Source organism: Podarcis gaigeae, assembly GCF_964106915.1.
Source record: "Podarcis gaigeae genome assembly, chromosome: 17".
Lineage (NCBI taxonomy): Eukaryota > Metazoa > Chordata > Lepidosauria > Squamata > Lacertidae > Podarcis > Podarcis gaigeae.
Genome location: NC_139694.1, coordinates 28,963,091 through 28,987,459, shown reverse-complemented (window position 1 = coordinate 28,987,459; position 24,369 = coordinate 28,963,091). Strand labels below are relative to the sequence as shown.

The 24,369-nt window shown below is 46.3% G+C and overlaps 1 protein-coding gene across 17 annotated transcripts in view; it reads right to left on the bottom strand.

The window, feature by feature from the left end:
- SMARCA2 (SWI/SNF related BAF chromatin remodeling complex subunit ATPase 2) overlaps window positions 1-24,369 on the bottom strand; it is a 127,601-nt gene that overhangs the window by 55,109 nt on the left and 48,123 nt on the right. For all 17 annotated transcript variants that reach the window (XM_083718288.1, XM_083718289.1, XM_083718299.1 and 14 more), the window contains 13 exons: window positions 22,845-22,975; window positions 22,544-22,601; window positions 19,198-19,298; window positions 18,444-18,594; window positions 16,411-16,574; window positions 13,352-13,418; window positions 10,835-10,945; window positions 7,954-8,196; window positions 7,080-7,193; window positions 5,069-5,176; window positions 3,048-3,134; window positions 1,750-1,796; window positions 1,288-1,454 (listed from right to left, as the gene is read on the bottom strand). In XM_083718288.1, the coding sequence (XP_083574414.1) occupies window positions 1,288-1,454; window positions 1,750-1,796; window positions 3,048-3,134; window positions 5,069-5,176; window positions 7,080-7,193; window positions 7,954-8,196; window positions 10,835-10,945; window positions 13,352-13,418; window positions 16,411-16,574; window positions 18,444-18,594; window positions 19,198-19,298; window positions 22,544-22,601; window positions 22,845-22,975 (1,549 nt within the window). The remainder of the gene's footprint in view (window positions 1-1,287; window positions 1,455-1,749; window positions 1,797-3,047; window positions 3,135-5,068; window positions 5,177-7,079; window positions 7,194-7,953; window positions 8,197-10,834; window positions 10,946-13,351; window positions 13,419-16,410; window positions 16,575-18,443; window positions 18,595-19,197; window positions 19,299-22,543; window positions 22,602-22,844; window positions 22,976-24,369) is intronic.

Below are 24,369 nucleotides of genomic sequence, written 5' to 3'. Positions count from 1 at the left end.
CAACTAAGCTTGTTATTGGTATGAGCTTTCGTGTGCATGCATACTGTGTATCTGAAGAAGTATTTGAAGAAGTGTGCATGCACACGAAAGCTCATACCAATAACAAGCTTAGTTGGTCTCTAAGGTGCTACTGGAAGGAATTTTTTGATTTGGTTTGTGAACTTTGCCTTGGAAGCAGAACAGGTTTCACTTCTGTTGAGTGTGTTCCATTTGTAAAGTGAGTCCCCCGCTGCTATGGGAAAGCACGCCTTGGTTTAAGAATGCTTTGGTTTAAGAACAGACCTCCGGAATGGATTAAGTTCGTAAACCAAGGTACCACTGTACTGATACATCACATCACAATGTCTGAAATAAGGATGGAACTATGCAGAGGCATTGGCTGGCTCCATAGTTTTCCCCACATCATGATTTTTGCATCGCACACACACACCATGATTTGTGATATACTGCCAGGCCAAAAAATTATGAAACTGTTATAACGATATAGACTTCAAACTGGGTTTGGACTACAGACTGGTCTGTCACCTAGAACTGCACCAGCACTTGCTGCAAAATTAGGCCTTCTCAAAAGTAAAGATGGGAAGCTGCCAAGACAAATAAATCAATTTTGATGAAAACTGTGTACGATCTTAATGTAAAACAATAAAGAAAAAACAGAGCAAATACAGTGGTACCTTGAGTTACAAACGCCTCAGGTCACAAACTCCGCTAACCTGGAAGTTACCTCGAGTTGAGAACTTTGCCCCAGGATGAGAACAGAAAAGGTGTGCCGGCGGTGCAGCGGCAGCAAGAGGCCCCATTAGCGAAAGAACGCAACAGTTTCAGGTTAAGAACAGACCTCTGGAATGAATTAAGTTCGTAACTAGAGGTACCACTGCACAAAAGAGGAAGAGGTCCAAGAGGAGAGCTAAAAAGTTGAAGAGGAGAGCTTTGTCCACCTTGGACAAAGACTGCAAAGGATTGGAGTCAGTACTGGAAGGGCTTGAAAATGCCTTGACTCAGAGTTGCATTTCCAGTAAGTCAGAGAAGTATTGTTCTCCCCATCACACAGACAAGGGAGTTAGTTGCAAGAGCGGCTTGTCTTAACCACACTGTGGCTGAGGCGAGATATAAACAAGGAACTTTCTAGCTGGCAGCTGGCACTGCTACGGATGTAAAGGAAGGGAACACCTTCTCATTGCCCTGGAGGTGGGGAGAAACAGGGGTTTGAGAGCGGGAGCCCCTGGCTCCAAGATCACAAGACGCCCCTCATTTATTTCCCGAGCTCCTTTCCCTTTGGAACATTACCATCAAGTCGCAGGTAAGCAAAATTCCGAAAAGCAAAATAGTCTTCCATGATGGTCATGAGGGACGTCATTTGACAGAAGAGGAGGACGCGGTGGTTGGTGGCTCGCAGCTTTGGCAGAATTCGATCGAGCAGCTCAAACTTCCCCGAAGCCCGATAAAGCTCAGCTCTGTGAAGAGAAAAGGCTGGATAATAAATATTAACAAGGCGACATTTGCACATGCAATTAGCACATCCTACTTCTCACCTACAGGCTGTTAAGCGGAACGTTTGGTATGGACTGCAGAAAACGAACTATGTCGGGTTTCTTCTCAGATATTAGGGTGCGCAGGGATTACTTCCCCAAACCCTACACAAACCCCAGAAAGGGAAAAGGTCCAACCTAAAGCCAAGCAACTACCTAAACACTAAACTCTAAAAGATTCTGTGATGACAAGTTCTAGGAAGTAAAAAATAATAGTTACCCATTGATGACACCATTTGAATAGCCCAAATGTTCAGCAAAGGATTCCTGCAAACGGAGAACAGCAAATTACTTAACACAACTAGATTAAACCACACCCAACATAACTCTTTCTAAACTCATAAACCTAGGTTGGTGGTGCTAATTAAAATAACAGATTTTTAAAATGGTATTTTTCTTATTAGTGCACAGACCACATTGTAATAAACATACTTCTCTGATGTGAATCAACTGGCAAGCTACTTGCAACTTATTGAAATGGATGGATTGGTAAATAAAGAGCCAATAAAAAGCTTATATTGTAACACAGCATGTCATCTTAATAAAGTATGAAAAAATTCAGTATGTACCAATATGTATATGCCTTACATAAAAGAATAGCACATTAATAAGATTAAATCTTGCCTAAATATTCCTTTGCAAATGGTGTATAAAAATGAACCCTTTTAAAACAATTAAGCTAGAAGATGAAATATATTTTGTATCATTCAGGGTGGCACATGACTCTAGGTTATGGGAAAGATCCACAAATGCAGTTACAGGCAAAAGATTCCTTAAACAACCCTCAAAAACAAGCTTTGCGCATTGTTTCATGGTTCCAATGCATGTTGGATCATCAGTGAGACTTGTTCTGAGTAGACCTCGCTGCAAGGTTGTAGAGCAGGGGTCAGCAACCTAAGGCCTGTGGGCCAAAAGTGGCCCACGGGGTAGTTTAACCGGCCCACAAGCCATCCACGAACCGAGCTGCCCGCTCAGCGAGTCCTCGCATGCTGCGCTAAACCGGTGCAGCGCAGCGCAGGGACTTGCTTCCGTGGCTCTGGAAATCGCACCTGCGCAGGCGCAGGGGCCAGAAATCGCGTCTGTGCAGACGCGGGGGCTAGAAATCGCGGGGGTGTGCATGCGATCCGGCCTACGGAGGGATCTCCACCAGAGTAATCTGGCCCAGGTGAGGTAAACCTTGCCAACCCCCGTTGGGGGGGGGGGATTACATTCCAATGGGAGAAATACTACTCTGTGAGGCAACGTAAGATCAGTGTCTGGGCCTGAAAAATTCCTCCTCATATGAGGGACAAACACTTTCACCTCCTTTTATTGCTGGCATTTTGGTTTTTTAAAAACAGATTTCTTCCCACCACCCCCCCCCCCCAAAGTTCCCTAAAGAGGCTGTTTTTGCACACCCTGCGGGCTTCCCCCTTTGGCTCTGCCCTACACAGAATAATTTAAGACCAGAAAGAACAAAGTCCACATCTCCTCTATCCCATTAACCCCTAAGATATCAAAGAAGCAACGTTGACTCACCTCAATGTGCTGAAACATATAGGGGTGATTGCAGATCTTTCTTAATTGCATGATGGTGTTCATTAGAGTCTTGGCGCCTCCTTTTCCCTGAGGAAGGAACAGATGAGACGTCACAAAGTCCAGTGGAAATGGGGGAAGATCCCACAAAACTTGGCAGACCATACAACACAGGAGACTCACTTTAGGCCTCTAGTAATACACTTTACTCCTAAATATCCCAGACTCCTATTTCATATTAGTTAACATGAGCTGGAGGGATTTCAAAGGACTCCAATGTTCCAGCTATTCATGAGAACCTGCTCCTGGGATATAATGAAATCTGCCAGGAGAAGTCCAAACTGTGACTAGGAGGCACTGAGGCACAGGAACATCATAATATTAATAAATAATAATAATAATAATAATAATAATAATAATTTATTTATACCCCACCCACCCAAGACCGGGCTCATGGCAGCTAACACCAGGTATAAAAACAATTGATCAAAATAAAACCTAAAACAAGACTAAAATACAACATTAAAATGCAGCCTCATTTTAGTAAAACTCAAAATCAAAAACTTTTTGGGGATGAAAATGTCAAATCTTCACCAAGGCCAGCTATCCAGACTGATCCTACGTGGGACATAGTGAGTCCTGCTGGCTTGCCCCAGCCAGGATAGGAAAGCATTTTTTAAAAAGAAAGCTACATTAGCCCCAGGCTGGCTGGCTAAGGGCTCCACGCATCAGATCTACTGGATCCAAATTTCCCAGCTTCCCATTCTGCCATGTCCTGCATTTCGGGGCTTTCTACTGGCTAGGGCTGGGCGGTATCTTGATATATGATCCAAAACCAGTCTGAAGTCCATACTGTGATACAGTGGAACCTCAGCTGTCGAACGCTTCGGAAGCCAAACAATTTGGAACCCGAACGCTGACAACCCGGAAGGGAATGCTTCCGTTTTTTAACGCGTCTCGGAAGTCGAACGGCTTCTGCGGTGCGTTTCTCCATTTTTCAAAAAGGAATTTGCCGACGGACAACTGCGCCTCGGTTGCTGAACTTTTTGGAAGTCGAACGGTCTTCCGGAACAGATTACGTCTGACAACCGAGGTTCCACTGTGTCGGATTTGTAATTCTTAACCCGGCAATATATCACGAATTGTGATGCGTGTGTATGTGTGTGTTCCAAGCAAAGATCACAATGCAGGAAAAACCGTGAAGACGGCCAAAGCCTCTACATAGCTCCATCCTTATTTCAGACATGGTGATATATCGGCATATCGCAATGTTTAGCTGGTGAAAGATCGCAATGTTGAAAACCAGATATCGCCCAGCCCTATGACTGGCCACTAACAGCAGGGACCTTTCCTTCCAGTTGGGTGATGTTATGACCTCTGCTGCAGTAAAGCCCCTCCTCTGCCACCGCCCCCCCACCGCTGGCCATGATCTTGTTTGCCAGCAGAGAAGTGCTAATAATAATAATAATAATAATAATAATAATAATAATAATAATTTATTTGTACCCCACCCATCTGGCTGGGTTTCCCCAGGCACTCTGGGCGGCTTCCACAAAGACCAAAAATACACTAAGATGTCACACATTAAAAACTTCCCTGAACAGGGCTGCCTTAAGATGTCTTCTGAATGTCAGGTAGTTGTTTATCTCCTTGACATCTGATGGGAGGGCGTTCCACAGGGTGGGCACCACTACCGAGAAGGCCCTCTGCCTGGTTCCCTGCAGCTTTGCTTCTCGCAATGAGGGAACCACCAGAAGGCCCTCGGCGCTGGACCTCAGCGTCCGGGCAGAACGATGGGGGTGGAGGCCATTTAGGGCTTTAAAGGTCAACACCAATTGTGCTCGGAAACGTACTGGGAGTACTCGGAACATACGCGGAAACATACAAATCACCCTCCCACCCCCTGACTGGCCAGGGGTGGGGAGGACCCCCAAAGGCATCCCACTGACTTCTTCGGGTCACACAGCTGATCAGGATAGGGCTGCTCTGGGAAAGAGAGTGGATCTCTCTTGTAACCTGCTCACCTTCTTGTCCTTCTCAGAGCCGTCTGTGAGGAGGATGCCTTTGGCTTGCATGTGGCGGTACAAGATCTTCTGGAGAGCCGACATGTCGCACTTAATCACATATTCCACCTGAGAGGAGCAAATAACGTGTCACTCTCAAAAATTCAGAGTAATGGAAATGCCTCATGCCCTGGCGAGAATCTCACGCTATCTCTAAATGTCTGACTACAATGGCGCCGTAAGCCACAAGACATTTTCTAAAGCGGAGTTGGAAAGACTTCAAGTTTATGGGATCTACTTGATCTAGTAGAAACCCAAGATTCATCTGCCAAAGCCCAGCGCAGAGGAGAACCAGAACTGACCAGACAAATTTGGTTACTTGGAGATTTTTTCACTTTAGCAGCATACCGTATTTTTCGCTCTATAAGAGCACCAGACCACAAGACGCACCTAGTTTTTGGAGGAGGAAAACAAGAAAAAAAAATATTCTGAATCTCAGAAGCCAGAACAGCAAGAGGGATTGCTGTGCAGTGAAAGCAGCGATCCCTCTTGTTGTTCTGGCTTCTGGGATAGCTGCGCAGCCTGCATTCGCTCCACAAGACGCACACACATTTCCCCTTACTTTTTAAGGAGGGAAAAAGTGACTCTTATAGAGCAAAAAATACGGTCATTTAGCTTAGGGTGGAGCCGTTTTGTTGCTGCTATCGTTAAACAACTACATCATCAGAAATCCTTGCAGATACACTGCAAATCGCCAAGCGACTGAACGGCAGATCCATTTCTGCATTCTTCTGCCCAGATCTGCTTTAAGGCAGGGGTGGGCAAAATATAGATTTTCTGGGTGATTTGCAGGAGATCAGCAAGGACTCCTAATCCCATAAGAACGCCAACAACCAAATGACTTCCCCCTTAAATTATACCACTGAAATAAAGGAAGTCTGCAGAGAGGAGGCAACTGGGAATGGGTTTTTCTGTGGGACTGTGGGCTCCTGACTTAAGAATTCTAAAGTTCCTATTTCCAGTTGTTTAAAGTCAGGGTCACAGCGGATTCCACAAGCCTGAAGCCTCTTCACTGCCGATCTCACAAGTCTTGACACTGGGGGAAAATCTAAGTTGTGAAAGCATTAGATGATACCCTAGGGAGATCCAGAAGGTTGTTTTGCCTTGGGTGCAATCTGTGAAAAGTAGGCTTATTCTACGTTATTAATAAAGCGAGTTACAGAACAGGCAAAGGTGCAAAGGGAGCACACAGCAAAAGACAGCAATGGAGACCAATATAAATTATTGTGATTTTAGGAAAAGGTGATTCTGTAGATACAGATTCCATGACTACTGAACACTGGGCGATGCAGAACTTATTGTGTCTAAAGTCTCATTTTTCTGCCCCGATATCCTCTGTGAGCACAACACAGAAGGGGGAAACAAGGCAAGATTCAGAGTCAACCAAGCTCAATTAGTCTTTGTCTTCAGAGATACTGTATTTTTTGCTCTATAAGACGCACTTTCCCCTCCAAAAATTAAGGGGAAATGTGTGTGCATCCTATGGAGCGAATGCAAGCTCCCTGGCTTCAGCGATAGCAACGTGAGGCCTCTGAAGCACAGACGGAGAGCTCCCTCCACGCCATGGAGGCTTCACGTTGCTTTCGCTCTCCAGGCTTCAGGGATAGCCACCTGAAGCCTTAGGAGCACAGTGCAGGTTCCCGCTGTGCTCCGCAGGCTTCGGGTTACTTTCGCTGAAGCCTGGAGAGCAAGACTCTCCTGGCTTCAGCAGAGAGGGAGAGCTGCGCAGTGCCCCTTCAGCCAAGCAGGAGGAGAAATGGAAGGGGCTCTGTTTCTCCTGCCGCTTCGCTGAAGGGGCACTGAGCAGAGAGGGGGAGAATTTTTTTTTTCTTGTTATCCCCCGCTAAAACAAGGTGCATCCTATAGAGCGAAAAATACGGTATGTTTTTGCTGCTCATTTTGTGGCATTGTGAATTTTGGATTTAATACAGAACATTAGAAAACTTCAGAAGGTCTTCCTTCTTCCACAAACCTTTTCTGGCAGCTGAGATTCGACCTCTTTCTTCAGCCTCCGTAACAAGAAAGGGCGGAGAACTTTGTGGAGGCGCCGGATGATCAGAATAGTCTCTTCCTCGTTTAAATCCACCTGCAGGAAGGAGCACAATGAAAAAAATAACATGTATGGGGTTGTTTTTTTAAAAAAAACAAACCAAAATTGCACTGTTTGATCTGTAGCACGTATCTTTATGGTTTAGCAAACTGAGAATCCGAAGAATTTATTTAGAGGGTGTTTTTTTTTTTTTTTAAAAAAATGTAATTTAAAGAGGCTAGAATCATTATGCTAACATGGAAAGTATGCTTGAGAAGTATAAGGTAAAGGTAACCATTAGGTCCAGTCGTGGCCGACTCTGGGGTTGCGGTGCTCATCTCGCTTTACTGGCCGAGGAAGCCGGCGTACAGCTTCCGGGTCATGTGGCCAGCATGACTAAACCGCTTCTGGCGAACCAGAGCAGCGCACAGAAAACACCCTTTACCTTCTCGCCGGAGCGGTACCTATTTATCTACTTGCACGTTGACGTGCTTTCGAACTGCTAGGTTGGCAGGATCAGGGACCAAGCAACGGGAGCTCACCCTGTTACGGGGATATGAACCACCAACCTTCTGATCAGCAAGTCCTAGGCTCTGTGGTTTAGACCACAGCACCACCCACATCCCACAGCGTGATACAAACAAGCGAGTAACATCCCATAAGCAGCCCTGTTTAGGGAGGTTTTTAACGTTTGATCTTTTCTTGTGTTTTTAATACTCTGTTGGGAGCCACCCAGGGTGGCTGGGGAAACCCAGGCAGGTGGGCGGGGAATAAAAATAAATTATTGTAATTATAAGTATAATCATCATCATCATACCCTTTCTCCGGTCATGGCAAAAGGGGCGTTGAACCACTGCTCAAAGGTGCTGCAACTCTTGAAAATGGTGGGGAGGAGGAAATTCAGCAGAGCCCAAAGCTCCGGCAGTTTGTTCTGCAAGGGCGTCCCCGTCAGGAGGATTCTTCTGGGGGCGACGTAGTGCGTGTTCAGCACCTGAGTGAGCTTGCAGTGGTGGTTCTTCATGCGATGGCCTTCGTCGACAATCATATACTTCCACCGAATCTATGAAAAGACAAGACGACAAAACTTTCTTCCCCTAGTTCTACGCGTGCAAATCCTAAAACAGTTGCGGGCCTTCAGCTTAAAAATAAAAAACCAAAAGATTCAGCAGGACCAGAACACCCAAATTGCAACCATGTCAAGTGCAGGGTCGGCGTGGCTCCCCCAAAATGGCCTGGCAGTGGAGGGGCTTTGTGGGGCCTGTGGGCCAAACTTGCTCCCCCCCTCAGGGCCATCTTACCCATAGGCGCTAGGGGCGCGGGGCACCTGGGCGCGGGGCTCTCAGGGGCACCAGGCCCAGAGTCCGGGGAAGCCCATTGTTCGGAGTGCCGCAGCGGGCGGCTCTGCACTGCGAGTTCGGGGGAGACTGAGCCAGCGAGACGCTGAGGTGGCCAGCCAGCTCTGCCCTCCTGCACACCTGGGACTAGGCAACCTGGGGCGGGGGGGGGGGCGCGTGGATCTTTGCACCCTGGCGCCACATATGCTTAAGACAGCCCTATCCCCCCTGCTCTATTCAAAGTACAGTGGTACCTCGGGTTAAGTACTTAATTCGTTCCGGAGGTCTGTTCTTAACCTGAAACTGTTCTTAACCTGAAGCACCACTTTAGCTAATGGGGCCTCCTGCTGCTGCTGCGCCACCGGAGCCCGATTTCTGTTCTCATCCTGAAGCAAAGTTCTTAACCAGAGGTACTATTTCTGGGTTAGTGGAGTCTGTAACCTGAAGCGTTTGTAACCCGAGGTACCACTGTACAGTTATAGATTGGATGTCAAACAGAATCCATTCCAGAAGTCCGTTCGACTTCCAAAAGGTTCAGAAACCAAAGTGTGGCTTCCAATTGGCTGCAAGAAGGTCCTGCAGCCAATCGGAAGCCCCGTCGGACGTTCGGCTTCCCAAAAAACCTTCGGAAACCAGAACAGTCACTTCCGGGTTTCAAACGTTCAGGAGCCAAGGTGTCCCGAGATCCAAGGTGTGACTGTATTCAAGTTTTAAGTAAATTATTCTGCCCTCTTTAGCGTGCCTCCTGCAAGCATACCATATCTGCCTTTTCTTCTTTGAACTGAGAAAATGTCCCCCCCCCCCATTCTATTATGTCCTGATATCTCTCACATTTTGTGTGTTTGGGGGGGGGAATATTAATCCTGTCCAATTCTTTTTAATCTAACTTGGGAGACAAAACTCTCTCCTCTTAACTAAGAACAGTTGTCTCCTACACTCGTCCATTCGGAAGAAAGCCCCAGAGAATTTAACGGGGATTGCTCTGAAGCATGAGGGTGCAGGGTTGCCGTCTAAGGATGGGAGCGCTGTTTTCTATTGAGCTGAGATTCCTGCATTGCAAGGGGTTGGACTCGATGATCCTTGGGGTCCCTCTTCCAACTCTACCATTCTAGGAAAACCTCTCGCTATAGTCAGAGAGAATTTCCAAGTCAGATGAGACCCCGATCTGCCCAACTGCAGCTGTGCCAAGTCACCTGCCACCATATGAGCCTGATAGCCAAGCTGATAAAGAGAATGGGCTTGTCACCCCACAGGCAATTACAAACGCATGCTGCTTCTGTGGCCCAAAAAGAAATTCTAACTGGCCAGCCGTGAATCTGGGGCTGTGCGCTTGGTGCAGAGCCTGCCGGCAGTTTCTCCGAGGCAATAATGAAACCAAGCGCTCCAAATTCTGGTTTTAGGAGGGCCACTTTGCAACCAAAATTATGTCCCCATAAGGAGATGCTTCATAGAGCCATTGAGGGATTTGAAAGGAGAGGAAGGAATTGGGCGAAAGCTGGATTCAAACCACAGAAAAGAAGTTTAAGGTATGCTTTTAAAAAAATGAAAAGGATGGAAATCTTTGCAAAGATTAAATAAGCTATCCTCAAAAAGCCTATAAGAAGGTGCTTGTGCCCAGGAATGTGTGTTCTCAGTTGAATATTAGGCCAGGGGGGAGATGGTCAGAAAACTACCGTTGAAAAGGTGACTATGGCAAGCACATGAAAGCTCATTAAGAAATTCACAGGCTCTGATGTATGACAATTGGAGCTCCGTTATTTAAATGCCTCCACTTCCGCAGAAACCATGGTTCCCAAAGATTAGCTCCCCCTTTTCAGAGTCTATTAACTATTCAGGAGACACTCAGATCAAAAGCGGTGATTTTGAGCTATCGGGTCTAAATGCACAAATGAAAATGAAGATAGCAGGTTTCATTCTGGCCCCTTATTATCTTCCCACATCCAGAAAGCGGCTACACAGCCGGAGTCCTTTTGCTGGCCGTGTTTGTCTCTGCTCAGAAAACAAAGAGCGAGAGAAGAGCCGTGGATCAAAATGGAATAGCAGGACCCCACAATAAATGTGTCTGGGAGGATGACAACGCTCCTGCGAGGAGCGATGGCGGGGAGGCATTGACGAGATCCACAGGTAGCAAAGCCATTCTCTCATCCCCAGCCCTGAAAGTGGCGCAGCAGGAGAGGAGACGGTGAAGGGGCTGGAAGAAAAGCCCAACGCCTCCATTCAGGCAGAGAAACGCAGAACTGCCTTTTAAAGACAACAGCGATGGCGGGTGCAAGCCCAGGAGTCTCTCTGCCGGGTGCAATCCTGGCTGTTTGGGGCGAGGGCAAGAGACCACGTCCCCAAGAGGAGCCAGAAACGTAGCCTTACCTTAGCAAGAATGTGCTTGTCCTTTATTATGTACTCGTAAGTCGTCAAAAGAACATTAAATTTCCCGCTACGGAGTTGAGGGACGAGGGATCGGCGCATCGCAGGTGTGCCCTGGAAAGAGAAAAGAAAAGCATCCCCTGAAACGAGGGTACAGAAATGCAAAACAAATTGCAAGGGTCCTGTTGCAATGAGCAAATTCTCCAGAACAAACTGGAGAAAAAGTAAATTGTAATTACTTTGCCACTGACAATGGCTCCCGGACAGAAAACTCCACTCAGATAATAGGTCTTATTGCTGTTGCAAGTTAGGCTGAAGGTCCGTATTGTTTACAAGCGCCTTCCTAAGAATATCAGGGGCTGAATTAGTCCATCAGTGAACTAATTCAGTATTGGTAAACCACCTGAAATCTCCAATAAAAGCCATGACATGAACGCTCACATACAGTGGTAACCTCTAGTTGCGGACGGCTTCTGTTCCGGAGCTCCGATCGGATCCCGAGGTTTCCGCAACCAGAGGTGCCTGTTCTGCGCATGCGCATGGCACGACAGAGCGCTTCTGCACATGTGGCAAAACCCGGAAAAATACTTCCGAGTTTGCTGCTTTTGGAACCCGAAGTTTATGTTACTTGAGGGTAACGTAAGCTGAGGTTCTACTGTATTATACTCCTGGATAGCTCAGTTGGTTAGAGCGTGGTGCTGACACGGTCAAGGCTGCAGGTTCGATTGCCATATGGGGCAGCTGCAGATTCCTTTGCTGGGGGGTGGGGCTGGGGTAGATGATCCTCAGGGTCCCTCAACTCTACAATTCTATGATTTACAACAAATATTTCAGAATGTACAACTGTACAGCATTTACCGTCTGTCTTGCTCCAGCCAGAACGCTTACGATCATTAACGATTTCCTGCTGCATTTCAATATCCAAAAGTAACTGTGACTTGTTATAAATTGCACTGAATGAGTATGAGGGGAGTGTCCAGGAGCCAACAGCATACCAGAGATAGATTGGGAACAACTTCATTGTCTCTTGTTCATGGCCATGAGCGGAGATTGCGCGACACGGGGCAAGGATCACGTCCCCAGGCAGGCTTATTCTCCCACTGCCATCCTGCAGCCGGGTGAGCTGCAAGGGCTTCACAAAGCGTCAGGGGTCCACGCCAGGGTAGCCCCTCCCTTTAAGAAGGCCCAGCCCTGGGGGGGGGGGGGATGATGGTAGGACTCAGCACCCCCACCCCCCAAGCAGGGGCCACGGCCTTTGGGTGGCAGCCCCACCCAAAACTCTACAGACGGTTATTGATGCTGACCTTTGCCCAAAGTTATGATGACAATAAGAACTGAGCCAAGACTTGATGCCACGAGGAAGGCAAAACCTCAACACAAGGAGGCCCACTAAACAGAGCCCAAAATAATTTTCGGACCCTTTTAACCAGCAACTGAACCAGGGCCAGATTGAGGTTTGATGAGGTCCTAAGCTCCTGTGGGTAATGGGGCCCTTTCTATGTCCAGCTGTCCTTGGTCAACAACAAATGGTCACTGATATTTGTGTTGAATATATGCTATAATGGTAATTTATGGACCTCATAGGTGTCTCAAGCCATTTGCACATAACAAATTTGTATTTTATCAAAGTGATTGTTGATCTGAATACATTTAAGAAGAAGTATCCAGGGGTTTTTTCCCTCTACATTTTTTTGGGGCCCCCAAGAGAATGGGGCCCCAAGCTATAGCTTGTTTAGTTCATACGTAAATCTGGCACTGAACTGAATGTATCCATAGCAGGAGTATATGGGGAGGGACTTTGCAGAAGCACAATGGGCTCCAGACTGGGGAGGGGAGGCCTCTGCCGGGCATGCGTGACCCAGAGAGGTGAAGTTTGGTCTGGGTCGAGGCTGAGCCCCTCCCCCGCCTGCTGGCATCACCGCGGCACTTCAGCAGCCAATGAGGAACACCTTCTGGGATCCCAGGAAGCGGTTCGGCTCCCTGCGCATGCCCTGTGCCATCATGTGCCCAAGGGGGCCGGCAGCTGATGGCAACAAGCCTAGATCCAGTGTACAGATTACCGTATTTTCCCGTGTATTAGACGAGGGGTTTTTGGGCTCAAAAATCATGTGAAAAAACTGGGGTCGTCCTATACACGGATAGTGGCTTTTTTTGGGGGGGGGAGCTGTGCACAGCCAGCCAGCTGGTTGGGGGGGCACGCAACTCCCCCCCCCCATGCTGCTGCGGGAGATGCGCGCTCTAGGGAGTGTTTCCTGCAGCAGCATAGGGGGAAGTAGGGGGAAGTTGGTTGGCGGTCGGTGCTCTAGGGAGCGTTTCCCGCCTTTAGAAAGCTCAACAACTTTGGACCATTTCCCCTCATTTTCTTTAAATTTAGTCCCCCAAAATAGGGGGTGTCTAATGCACGGTAAAATACAGTGAGCTGTTTTCAGTGCACGGAAAAACCACACAACTAAATAGTTGGGGGGGGGGTTATGTGTTTATACTGCCCACTTTATATTTGCATATAAAGGACATCCAAACCTTGTAGGAGATTTTCACGACAGAAGGAGCCCATTTGTCAAACTCGTAAGTCCAGTTGGATAAAGTCCTGTGTAAAAGATTAAGAACACAAAGCATCTCAAAACCGATGGTTCTATAAATTGACTTAGAACTCTGCAGCCTTACAATAAAAGATATAATGAAGTCTACAGTCTGGTTTTTAATTTTCAAGGTGCGAGACCAAAGGAGAGCAGAAGCTTTTCTCGTCATATCAGAAAAGGCTCCCAGGAGCAGGTAGTCCCCGGAACGGGCCCTGCTTACCTACTCGAGAGTAGGACGGCTCCTGACAACATAGTCATGATACGCTGAAAATTGGAAACAGGTAACTCCTAACAAACCTATTAACCACCGCAAAGACAACTATTGCCAGGACATGGAAATCATTACAATTATTAACTGTGGACCAATGGTATAATGCAAGGGTCAGCAAACTTTTTCAGCAAAGGGCCGGTCCACTGTCCCTCAGACCTTGTGGGGGGCCGGACTATATTTTTTTTGGGGGGGGGGTGAACGAATTCCTATGCCCCACAAAGAACCCAGAGATTCGTTTTAAATAAAAGGGCACATTCTACTCATGTAAAAACACGCTGATTCCCGGACCGTCCGCAGGCCGGATTGAGAAGGCGATTGGGCCGGATCCAGGCCTCAGACTTTAGTTTGCCTCCCCATGGTATAATGCAATCTGGCAAACAGCATTATTGGGGGAAAAGGACACGAAATTTAAAGAGGCCAAAAGAAACAAGGCCCTATTGATTACATGAATAATATGGTAGAACAGTAGCCATAGTTTACAGCCGTCTGGCGTGCATGAAGTACGTATCATAATTTTTTAACCTTCCCTCCCTCAAAAATTCCTAAAAATTCTAATTGCTATGGATACAAAATACCTGTTACTTTTGGTCCCCAATCTAAGCAAAACATGTCACTATACATCATTTCATATGTGGAATAAGTGTAATAATTTTTGGCATACACCATTTGGCACAACTTTGTTAATGCATTCAGAAACGTTTACCCGAGTGTTTTTATTGTTGATTTATTTTTAATTTTACCATATGTAATTGTCGCTGGCCATATGTAAACAAACAGATATCTCAATTCAGCAGTTTAAAGATAAGAAAGAATAAAAACAGTGTTACAAAAAAACACCACCCAAGAGAAGAGGAAAAGCTGCCTGGGTTGCAGCTCGGGACTCCTTTCTCACATGCATGCAGACACTTGCCCAATTTGAGCCCTATGTACTGCCTGAATATATTTTAGTGCTTTGCTGAAGAGGAGGGGATTTGAAGAATCTGCACCTGTTTGCAGAAAGACAGTGCAGCAGGCTTGTAATTACAAACCCTGTGATTTATTTTTTTGCACTTAGAGGTCTTTGCTTCCCAGTCCTCTTCTGAAGACACAAGATTTGCCCTGAAAATGGAAATCCTGTTGTGCGTTTATTAAAGGTAAAAGGTAAAGGTACCCCTGCCCGTATGGGCCAGTCTTGACAGACTCTGGGGTTGTGCGCCCATCTCACTCAAGAGGCCAGGGGCCAGCGCTGTCCGGAGACACTTCCGGGTCACGTGGCCAGCGTGACATCGCTGCTCTGGCGAGCCAGAGCCGCACACGGAAACGCCGTTTACCTTCCCGCTGGTAAGCGGTCCCTATTTATCTACTTGCACCCGGAGGTGCTTTCGAACTGCTAGGTTGGCAGGCGCTGGGACCGAGCAGCGGGAGCGCACCCCGCCGCAGGGATTCGAACCGCCGACCTTTCAATCGGCAAGTCCTAGGCGCTGAGGCTTTAACCCACAGCGCCACCTGCGTCCCTATTTATTGCTCCTGGTGCGTTTATTGCTCCTCGCTAACTGATCTGAAGGTACAACGGAAAGGGACAAATGCACATTTGGGCAGATGCTCGTTTCGTTTTCCTTCAAGCAGGTTTCCAACCTCTCAGTTTGCAAGTGAAAGTTTGGGGAAACGTTAATAGGGGACTGTGGCAGGCGAGAATTCTACCACTGTGCTCAGGTCAAGACTTGCCAAAAGAGATGAATAAACTCTTCATGTACTCTACAACTGCGGCTAGGGTTTTGCTGGCCCAAGGATGGAAAAGTGATGAAGAAGAAGGGCAAGGAAAACTGATGGAATATGCTGAAATGGTGAATTTTTTCAAAAGTTCAGATGCTGCTGCTGCAATGAGGTTGCTGACTGGGCTGTAAACCGCTGTGAAGCTTAACTATGGTTTAAAAGTGAATGAATGCTCAGCCTACTAGTCCCTGGAGCTAAAACGGCGTCTGCTTTGCTCCTGGTGAGCTGTTGGGAGCAAAGCTTGGCTTAGTGTCCTGCCCAAACCAAGCCTAATTGTTTGCTCTCTCCAAAAAAGCGCAGGGGGTATACAGTGGCACCTCAGGTTACATATGCTTCAGGTTACATACGCTTCAGGTTACAGACTCCGCTAACCCAGAAATAGTGCTTCAGGTTAAGAACTTTGCTTCAGGATGAGAACTGAAATCAAGCTCCGGCAGAGCGGCAGCAGCAGGAGGCCCCATTAGCTAAAGTGGTGCTTCAGGTTAAGAACAGTTTCAAGGTTAAGAACCTCCGGAACAAATTAAGTACTTAACCCGAGGTACCCCTGTAATATGAACCAAGGGTGCTGCAATGCCGCAAAGGGTGCCAGTTGAGAGCACCCCCTTTAAAGATCTAGCAGCTGTGATAAAATTCTTTAAAAACGAAGGGAAAAGGATGTCGCATAAAATAGGAAACACATGCATTTCTCTCGCTCCCCCCCTTGTGACTCACAGGAGGGAGAAGCTGTAATGACTAAAAAGCACAATAATGCTAAATGCTTTTTATCAGCCATCTGGTCCCCAATGACATCTGAGAAGAAGGGAAGACAATCAGAGAGGGAGCCCAGAGACCCCCCTCAGCACAGCCTCCTGCATGCCTAGTCTTAACTGCTAAGCGCGTGCATATATATATATATATATATATATATAGTCCATGTTGTTAATGAGCCAATCTGCACGGCGTAGAAAAATATCATTAGGAGGAGTTCATCTACTTACGAGAGGGGAACGATGATGAGATAGGGGCCATTGAGCCGTTTGTGGTCCATCAGGTAAGTGATGAGGGCAATGGTCTGTATGGTCTTCCCAAGGCCCATTTCGTCAGCCAAAATCCCATTCAGGTTGTTATTGTACAGAGAAACCATCCATTCTAGGCCCTGGATCTGAAATGCAGGAGAATCGGCTCAATTAACCGGAGTCTGCACACAGCAAAGTTTTGATCTCGTGCCTCGGCTTTCACGGAAAATAAACCGCAGATATTACAACCTGAGCATGATGCCCTGCAGCTCTGTACGCCACAGCCTTTATTGACGGGCGCTTTGGGCACAGGGCTAGAGATGAATGCTGCTCGCACTGCAACACACTGCAGGCTCTTAACTGTCCCCATGTGTCTTGAATGTCTATTTCCAGGGTCACACATTCTTGATTTACTTTTAGAACAATCTCTGTTCTCCAACTTGCAGGTGGCAACCAGCAACCCTGACTCTTCTTTTGGAATAAATTATAAAGAGTGCAGAATCAATTCAATATTGGCGCATTATGATGAAAAAAACCCACCTCCTAAAGCTGCTAAGTTTTAATCAGGAGTTTAATCAAGGGAGGCAGGTGGCGCTGTGGGTTAAACCACAGAGCCTAGGACTTGCCCATCAGAAGGTCGGAGGTTCGAATCCCCGCGACGGGGTGAGCTCCTGTTGCTCGGTCCCTGCTCCTGCCAACCTAGCAGTTCAAAAGCACGTCAAAGTGCAAGTAGATAAATAGGTACCGCTCCAGCGGGAAGGTAAATGGTGTTTCCGTGTGCTGTTCTGGCTCGCCAAAAGCGGCTTAGTCATGCTGGCCACAAGACCCAGAAGCTGTACGCCGGCTCCCTCGGCCATTAAAGCGAGATGAGCGCCGCAACCCCAGAGTCGGCCACAACTGGACCTAATGGTCAGGGGTCCCTTTACCTTTACCTTTAGGAGAAACTGAGGAGATTAAAAAAGTAAAGTCCAGTGAAGATGTAGCCATGGTTTGCAAAGTGGAAGCCAGTCTTGGACACATGTGCTCCTTCCCATGTTTTAGACTCAATTCAAATGATACTTCAAACCATGGTTTGTAGGACTGGAAACTTGCACACACTGTCCTCCACTGCCAGGCTGATGCAACCACAGTCTTCTGTGGTGTCCGATTGGCCAGCTGTAGCTAATGTTGCCCACAAAACCATGGTTTGAAGGTTAGCATGGTTAGATTGTTAACCATGGGTTGTGCTAACCAGGGTGCCTATGTGAACCAAGTTCGAAACCGGAAGTGAAGAGGGCCTAAAACCATGGTTAAGAGGGAAACCGATTAGCATTAGCCATGATTCATAGGAGTGCTGATGCAATATTAAAACCACAGTTAATGCTGAAAAAGGAAGGAGTATTCATGCAGGGTAGTCGTGCACACCCTGTAGAAGACCCTCCAATCAGATGTCAAGGAAATAGACTTATAAAAGACATTTGAAGGTAGTTCTGTACAGGGATCTTTTTAAGATCGTATTCTGTTTTCTTTTGTTGCACAGAGTGGCTGGGGAGTGGCCGCCGGGACCACATAACACCGGTCTTGAAAGACCTACATTGGCTCCCAGGACGTTTCCAAGCATAATTCAAAGTGTTGGTGCTGACCTTTAAAGCCCTAAATGGCCTCGGCCCATTATACCTGAAGGAGCTGTCTCCACTCCCATCGTTTTGCCCAGACACTGAGGTCCAGCTCCGATGGCCTTCTGGTGATTCCCTCACTGCGCGAAGCCAAGTTACAGGGAACCAGGCAGAGGACCTTCTCGGTGGTGGAATCTGCCCTGTGGAACGCCCTTCCATCAGATGTCAAGGAAATAAACAACTACCTGACTTCTAGAAGACATCTGAAGGCAGCCCTGTTTAGGGAAGTTTTTAATGCTTTATCGTGTTTTTAATATTTTGTTGGAAGCCGTCCAGAGTGGCTGGGGAAACCCAGCCAGATGGGAGGAGTATAAATAATAATAATTTATCATCATCATCATCTCCCCCAGGGGTGCATACCTGGTAATGTTTCAATGTGCCATTAATCAGGAGGGAAGACTGCTTCTCCACCCTCTCGGCTATCGCGTGCGCCACAGTGTAGTACGACTGAGACTCTCCTGCGCTGTATTCGTGCATGCTATACTCATCGTCCACATCTTGTTTGGCCGTCCTGCAAAGGGAAGAACTTTATTTACGCTGCACAATTCCTTCATGATTTTTTAGCTCTTGCACAAGGACACAGAACTAGCCATGCCCAAATATTATTGCGCTCTTATCATTTTTTGTACCATTTCCCCCAAATCATATCTTGCATTTTATTATTTTCCCAGTTGTTGTCATCTTTCATGTTCATTTTCTTAATTGGAAGTGCTTACAAAACCCTCCTAGTGAGTCTACTCCTTTACAATACTTCTGTAAATACAGCATAAACGGTTCCCCCATCCTTTTTAAGGTCTCTATTGTCCTTGCCTCTTCATTTTCCAGTGAGCTTCGCCACTGCAGCAAAGCTAACTGGAAAATGAATGCAATGACATTTAGGTAAAAGATTGCAAAGGTAAGGTAGAATAAAACAGGCAGGAGAAACAAATATTTAAAGAACCAGAAGGGGAAGTTGAGGGAAATCAGGGGAGGGAGTTGGGATTTATACATTTTTTTTTGCGATAGTGATGATTGTGTAGAACATAAAATTATTAAAAAATCAATAAAAATTATTTTAAAAGAAAGAAAGAAGAACTAGCCGTGCCCAAAAGGGTTTGCTTCCCAAATGACTCACTCAATTATCTTCTTAGCGTCTCTTTCTGGAACGTCTTCGCTGTTTGGATCCAGGTGCCTCTTTTCGTCTGTTTCTTGCCTACTTGAATCCTCATCATCTTCCTGCAGAAAACAGGCAGCCCAGCTGTCAAACTTGCGCAAAAACCCTGCCGCCACTCGGAACCTTCTAAGTGCAAAGTTCCCCCATTTTCACATCTCTTGGTTTTTGTTTTACTGAACGCAAAGGCTCCTTCCCAACAGAAAGCCCAGCTAACGTTTACCCACCGTCACAGGAATAAGGTTTTAGCGTGGTTTTGATAGATATTTTGCTTTACAATTTTGTAAAGTATTTCCAGATTTACAGTCTTCATTGCTCCCACCCCACCCCACTCTTCCTGCCTTTACAATACCCAAACTCCGTTTCAGAGTTCCACCTCATGGTGCGTCACATGAAATTTAGAGTTCTGTGATAGCAGGATGGCCATCATTTAAGAAGAAGAAGTGAAGCTTTAAACGTCGCTGGGCCTTCTTATATGAACCGCTGCTTAGTATTTTCAAAATCAGAAATTATTCAGAATACTTTGTTCCAGAAGGCAACGTTTTCCACTGTTTTTAAAAAAGGCACCTCTTAGTGTATTCAGATGCTAAGGACTGTTCATCTGATTTCTGCCTTTTTACTGTTCCTTCCCTGGGTGTTCAAGGATTTCATAGGTAAGCAATTAAGCTGCACAATGGTTATCATGGCTCAGTTTTTACCATAAGCAGTTATGTGGCCAAGGCAAAAGGCTGCCTCAGAGCATCCTGATGCAAATAAAGTGGTACCTTGATTCCCAAACGCCAAAAACCCATAAGTAAGTGTTCCGGTTTTCAAACGTTTTTAGGAAGCCAAATGTCCTATGAGCCTGTTGGTAATTGTTCTGGGGTGCCTGCACCAATCAGAAGCTGCGCCTCAGTTTTTGAACATTTCGGAAGTCAAACGGACTTCTGGAACGGATTAAGTTTGGCGCTTTAGTTTTTGCTATTTATTTTGCATTTTTGTTTTTGAGGCTTTTTCGGTTCATTGGCTTTTGTGTCTGTGAGGAACCCAGTTCAGCTACTGATTGACCGACTATGTGACTGAGGAAATGGATAAAAGCCCCCAACAATCCAAACAATGACTATCATCAGGGCAGGCAAGAAAAAAATAGTAATTTTTATTTTTATCATCTACAATACTGCCCTATTTATTTTATAGTAATAATAATAATAATAATAATAATAATTTATTATTTGTACCCCGCCCATCTGGCTGGGTTTCCCCAGCCACTCTGGGCGGCTTAATTACAGGTAGTACAGTACCTTAATTATTAGGGACGCGGGTGGCGCTGTGGGCTAAACCACAGAGCCTAGGGCTTGCCGATCATAAGGTCGGCGGTTCAAATCCCCGCAATGGGGTGAGCTCCCGTTGTTCGGTCCCTGCTCCTGCCAACCTAGCAGTTCGAAAGCACGTCAAAGTGCAAGTAGATAAATAGGTACCACTCCAGTGGAAAGGTAAATGGTGTTTCCGTGTGCTGCTCTGGTTCGCCAGAAGCAGCTTAGTCCTGCTGGCCACATGACCCGGAAGCTGTACACCGGCTCCCTCAGCCAATAAAGCGAGCTGAGCGCCGCAACCCCAGAGTCGGCCATGACTGGACCTAATGGTCAGGGGTCCCTTTACCTTACCTTGATTACTGCTTTCGTTTTATGGATCAATGGTCTCATTAGATAGGGGAAAAAAATCATGTTTAATTGCTGTTTTAGGGGTCATTTTTAAAAGTCTGGAACAGATTAATCCACTTTGCATTACTTTCTATGGGAATGTGCGCCTTGGTTTTGGAACGCTTTGCTTTTGGAATGGACTTCTGGAACGGACTCAGTTTGACAACCAAGGGACCACTGTATTTCCAAAGCTGGGTGGCTGGACCTCTGCTCCCGGAATCAGCAGGAACCAGGTGGGGGCCCCTTAGGTGAGCTCTGGGTGCCAAGCCAAAGAAGGAAGAGGCAACCTTGGGAGAACAGGCTCTATTTATTTAAGAGACTCCCTTTTACTTTTTCTTATCCAAAAGTGCCGCATTCTAAAGGCTAGAGAGAAATCAAAGCATATTCAGTTTTTCCTGCTGTTCTTCAACGGCGCACATTTTCCAAGGCTCTACTTACAATGCTTTTAAACACCATTTTGCATATTACTGAATCCCCGCTTGATTGCTAAAGTGGCAAAATATACCAACAGCTGCATTTCAGATTTCTCTCTCCCCACTCTCTGGTGCGTTACTGTATTTTAATGAGGGATTGATTAAAAAGATAACACTTTCCAGAGAAATTTAAGTTGTCTTGTATGCAGGTAACGTTGATGCAAGCAGACAGGATACTTTAACTATGCCAAGGACTAACAACCTGTATCTGCTTTCTTGGAGAGCAATCTCACGAAAAACAAAGCCCACTGTTTATAGCGATTCACGGTCACTGGAAATCAAAACGAAATCTGCATTCCTTCATGGCCTAAAGACGCATGTCATCTAATCTATCTTCTTTGTTAATTAATTGGATTATAGCATTGCAATTTCCCTCCCATCATATTGAAGCTTCTTGTTTAGACAAGAAAAGCCACACAAATAGCTCATTACCAGTTAACAGTGCAAGGCGCGAGAGGAGGGTCTAAAAAAACACTGAAATCTATTCTAAGGAGGTTACTTTCCCCTTATTTATCTGGCAGTCTTATAGCAATAATTACCGTATTTTTTGCTCTATAAGACTCACTTTTCCCTCCTAAAAAGTAAGGGGAAATGTGTGTGCGTCTTATGGAGCGAATGCAGGCTGCGCAGCTATCCCAGAAGCCAGAACAGCAAGAGGGATTGCTGCTTTCACTGCGCAGCGATCCCTCTTGCTGTTGTGGCTTCTGAGATTCAGAATATTTTTTTTCTTGTTTTCCTCCTCCAAAAACTAGGTGCGTCTTGTGGTCTAGTGCACGTTATAAAGCCAAAAATACTGTATTTTAATGGTCAGAGTGAGCTTCCTATATGCTTAATCTGACTCTCTGGTCCCTAAAATGGAAATTACATTGAATCAGGCATGTCCAAAGTCTGTTCCGGGGGCCTAATCCGGCCCACCGGTCAATTTAATCTGTCCCCCGTGGCAGTATATGTCCTGGGGTAAAATCCTAGAAAAAGCTGAACAACTTTGGGGTAGAATTGTAAAAAAAGCTCAACATCTTCAATCCTAAATAAAGGTTTGGTCTGCCCTCACGCATGTTCACTTCATCAAATCTGGCCCTCTTTGAAAAAAGTTTGGGCACCCTTGCATTAAATAATATTTTGGATAAATGCATGAATCAAGAGGAAGCAGTCACTTACATCTTCCTCAAACTCAGAACCACTTTCTTCGCTGTCTGACCTGGGTGCAACTTCATACCTGCGGGGAAGAAACAGGCAGAGGAGTAAATAATAAATGTGTGTATCAGAAAGCTTTACAGAATACAGATCTGAAAATATTTCAAAGGCAGAGGATATACTATGATTTTGATGCAAGCCGCTTCCGGGCAAGTTTTTGCCCAGAAAGGCAGCACAAAATCAATCAAGGTTATGCAGTGCAGTGCAATGCGGTACAATTAAAGGCAAGGCAAGGTGGGTTTTGGGGGTACGCAGAATTACTTACCCAGGGTTCATTTCTAACCAAGCATCCAACTGACTTGCTTTAGGAGCCTCGGGTCCAAGGAGAACTTTGCCTGTTTCAGTGTGAGTTACCTTGACTGGGAGATCACTCATCTGACTGCTCTCATCAATGGGCTGGAATTGAAGGACAAACGTCAAGTTTAAGGCAGGGAAGGAAGCTTCTCTCTTTGCGAGAGGAACGGCAAACTTAGTCATGCCAAGTCCAAAGTTGCAAGCTACGTGGCTGTCACTTGCACAGAAATCCATGCCAACTAGGTGCTCCAATCCGGTGCCGGATTTAAAAAGGTAAAGGGACCCCTGACCGGGTGGTGCTGTCAGTTAAACCACAGAGCCTAGGACTTGCCGATCAGAAGGTCGGCGGTTCAAATCCCCGCGATGGAGTGAGCTCCCGTTGCTCGGTCCCTGCTCCTGCCAACCTAGCAGTTCGAAGTGTAAGTAGATAAATAGGTACTGCTCTGGCGGGAAGGTAAACGGCGTTTCTGTATGCTGCTCTGGTTCGCCAGAAGCGGCTTAGTCATGCTGGCCACCTGACCCGGACGTTGTACGCCAGCTCCCTCGGCCAATAAAGCGAGATGAGCGCCGCAACCCCAGAGTCGGGTTTACGTATAAGCTAAACAAGCTCTAGCTTAGGGCCAAACTCTCTTGGGGGCCCCCCAAAAAAAATTAAAGGAAAAAAAGACTGGATGTACATTTCCAAAATATAAGAATAAAAACAAATGAAACCTACATACAGCAACTGTGTTTTGTGTTGTGTAGGCTCCTATGATGTAAGTCATGGGCCCCGCCTGCTAGCCTGCTCCCTCAAATATCCCTGGTTTGCTCCTTTCTATATATAGGATGCCTACATTTTGCATGGACTTGTTGCATGGCAACATGGGCAAATGGCTTGAGATACCCATGAGGTCCATAAATTACCATTATAACATATATTCAACACAAAAATCAGTGACCATTTGTTGTTGACAAAGGACAGCTGAACATAGAAAGGGCCCTGTTACCTTCAGGAGCTGAGGGCCTCATCAAACCTAAATCCGGCCCTTGTCCCATCAGAGTCATATACAGTCGTACCTTGGTCTTCAAACAGCTTAGTTCTCGGACGTTGTGGCTCCCGAATGCCACAAACCCGGAAGTTAGTGTTCCGGTTTGCGAACTATTTTTGGAAGCCAAATGCCCGACGGGGCTTCTGATTGGCTGCAGAAGCTTCCTGCAGCCAATCAGAAGGCATGCTTTCGTTTCCGAACGTTTTGGAAGTCAAACGGACTTCCAGAACGGATTCCGCTCGACTTCCAAGTTACAACTGTAGTTGGAAGAGACTTTGGGCGCAGTTCTCCCTACCCAAAGCCTGGCTCTTCCACCCAACTCCCACAATTTGGGTCACGACAAGACTGAAGCTGAGAGCAAATAGGCAGCCACAGAGCGCATTGTTCTGCAATGCTAAGCCACATTAATTCAGTTTTTTAAACTGTTTAGTATGAACAGTGTACTGGAGCATGTTGCTCAAAAAATAT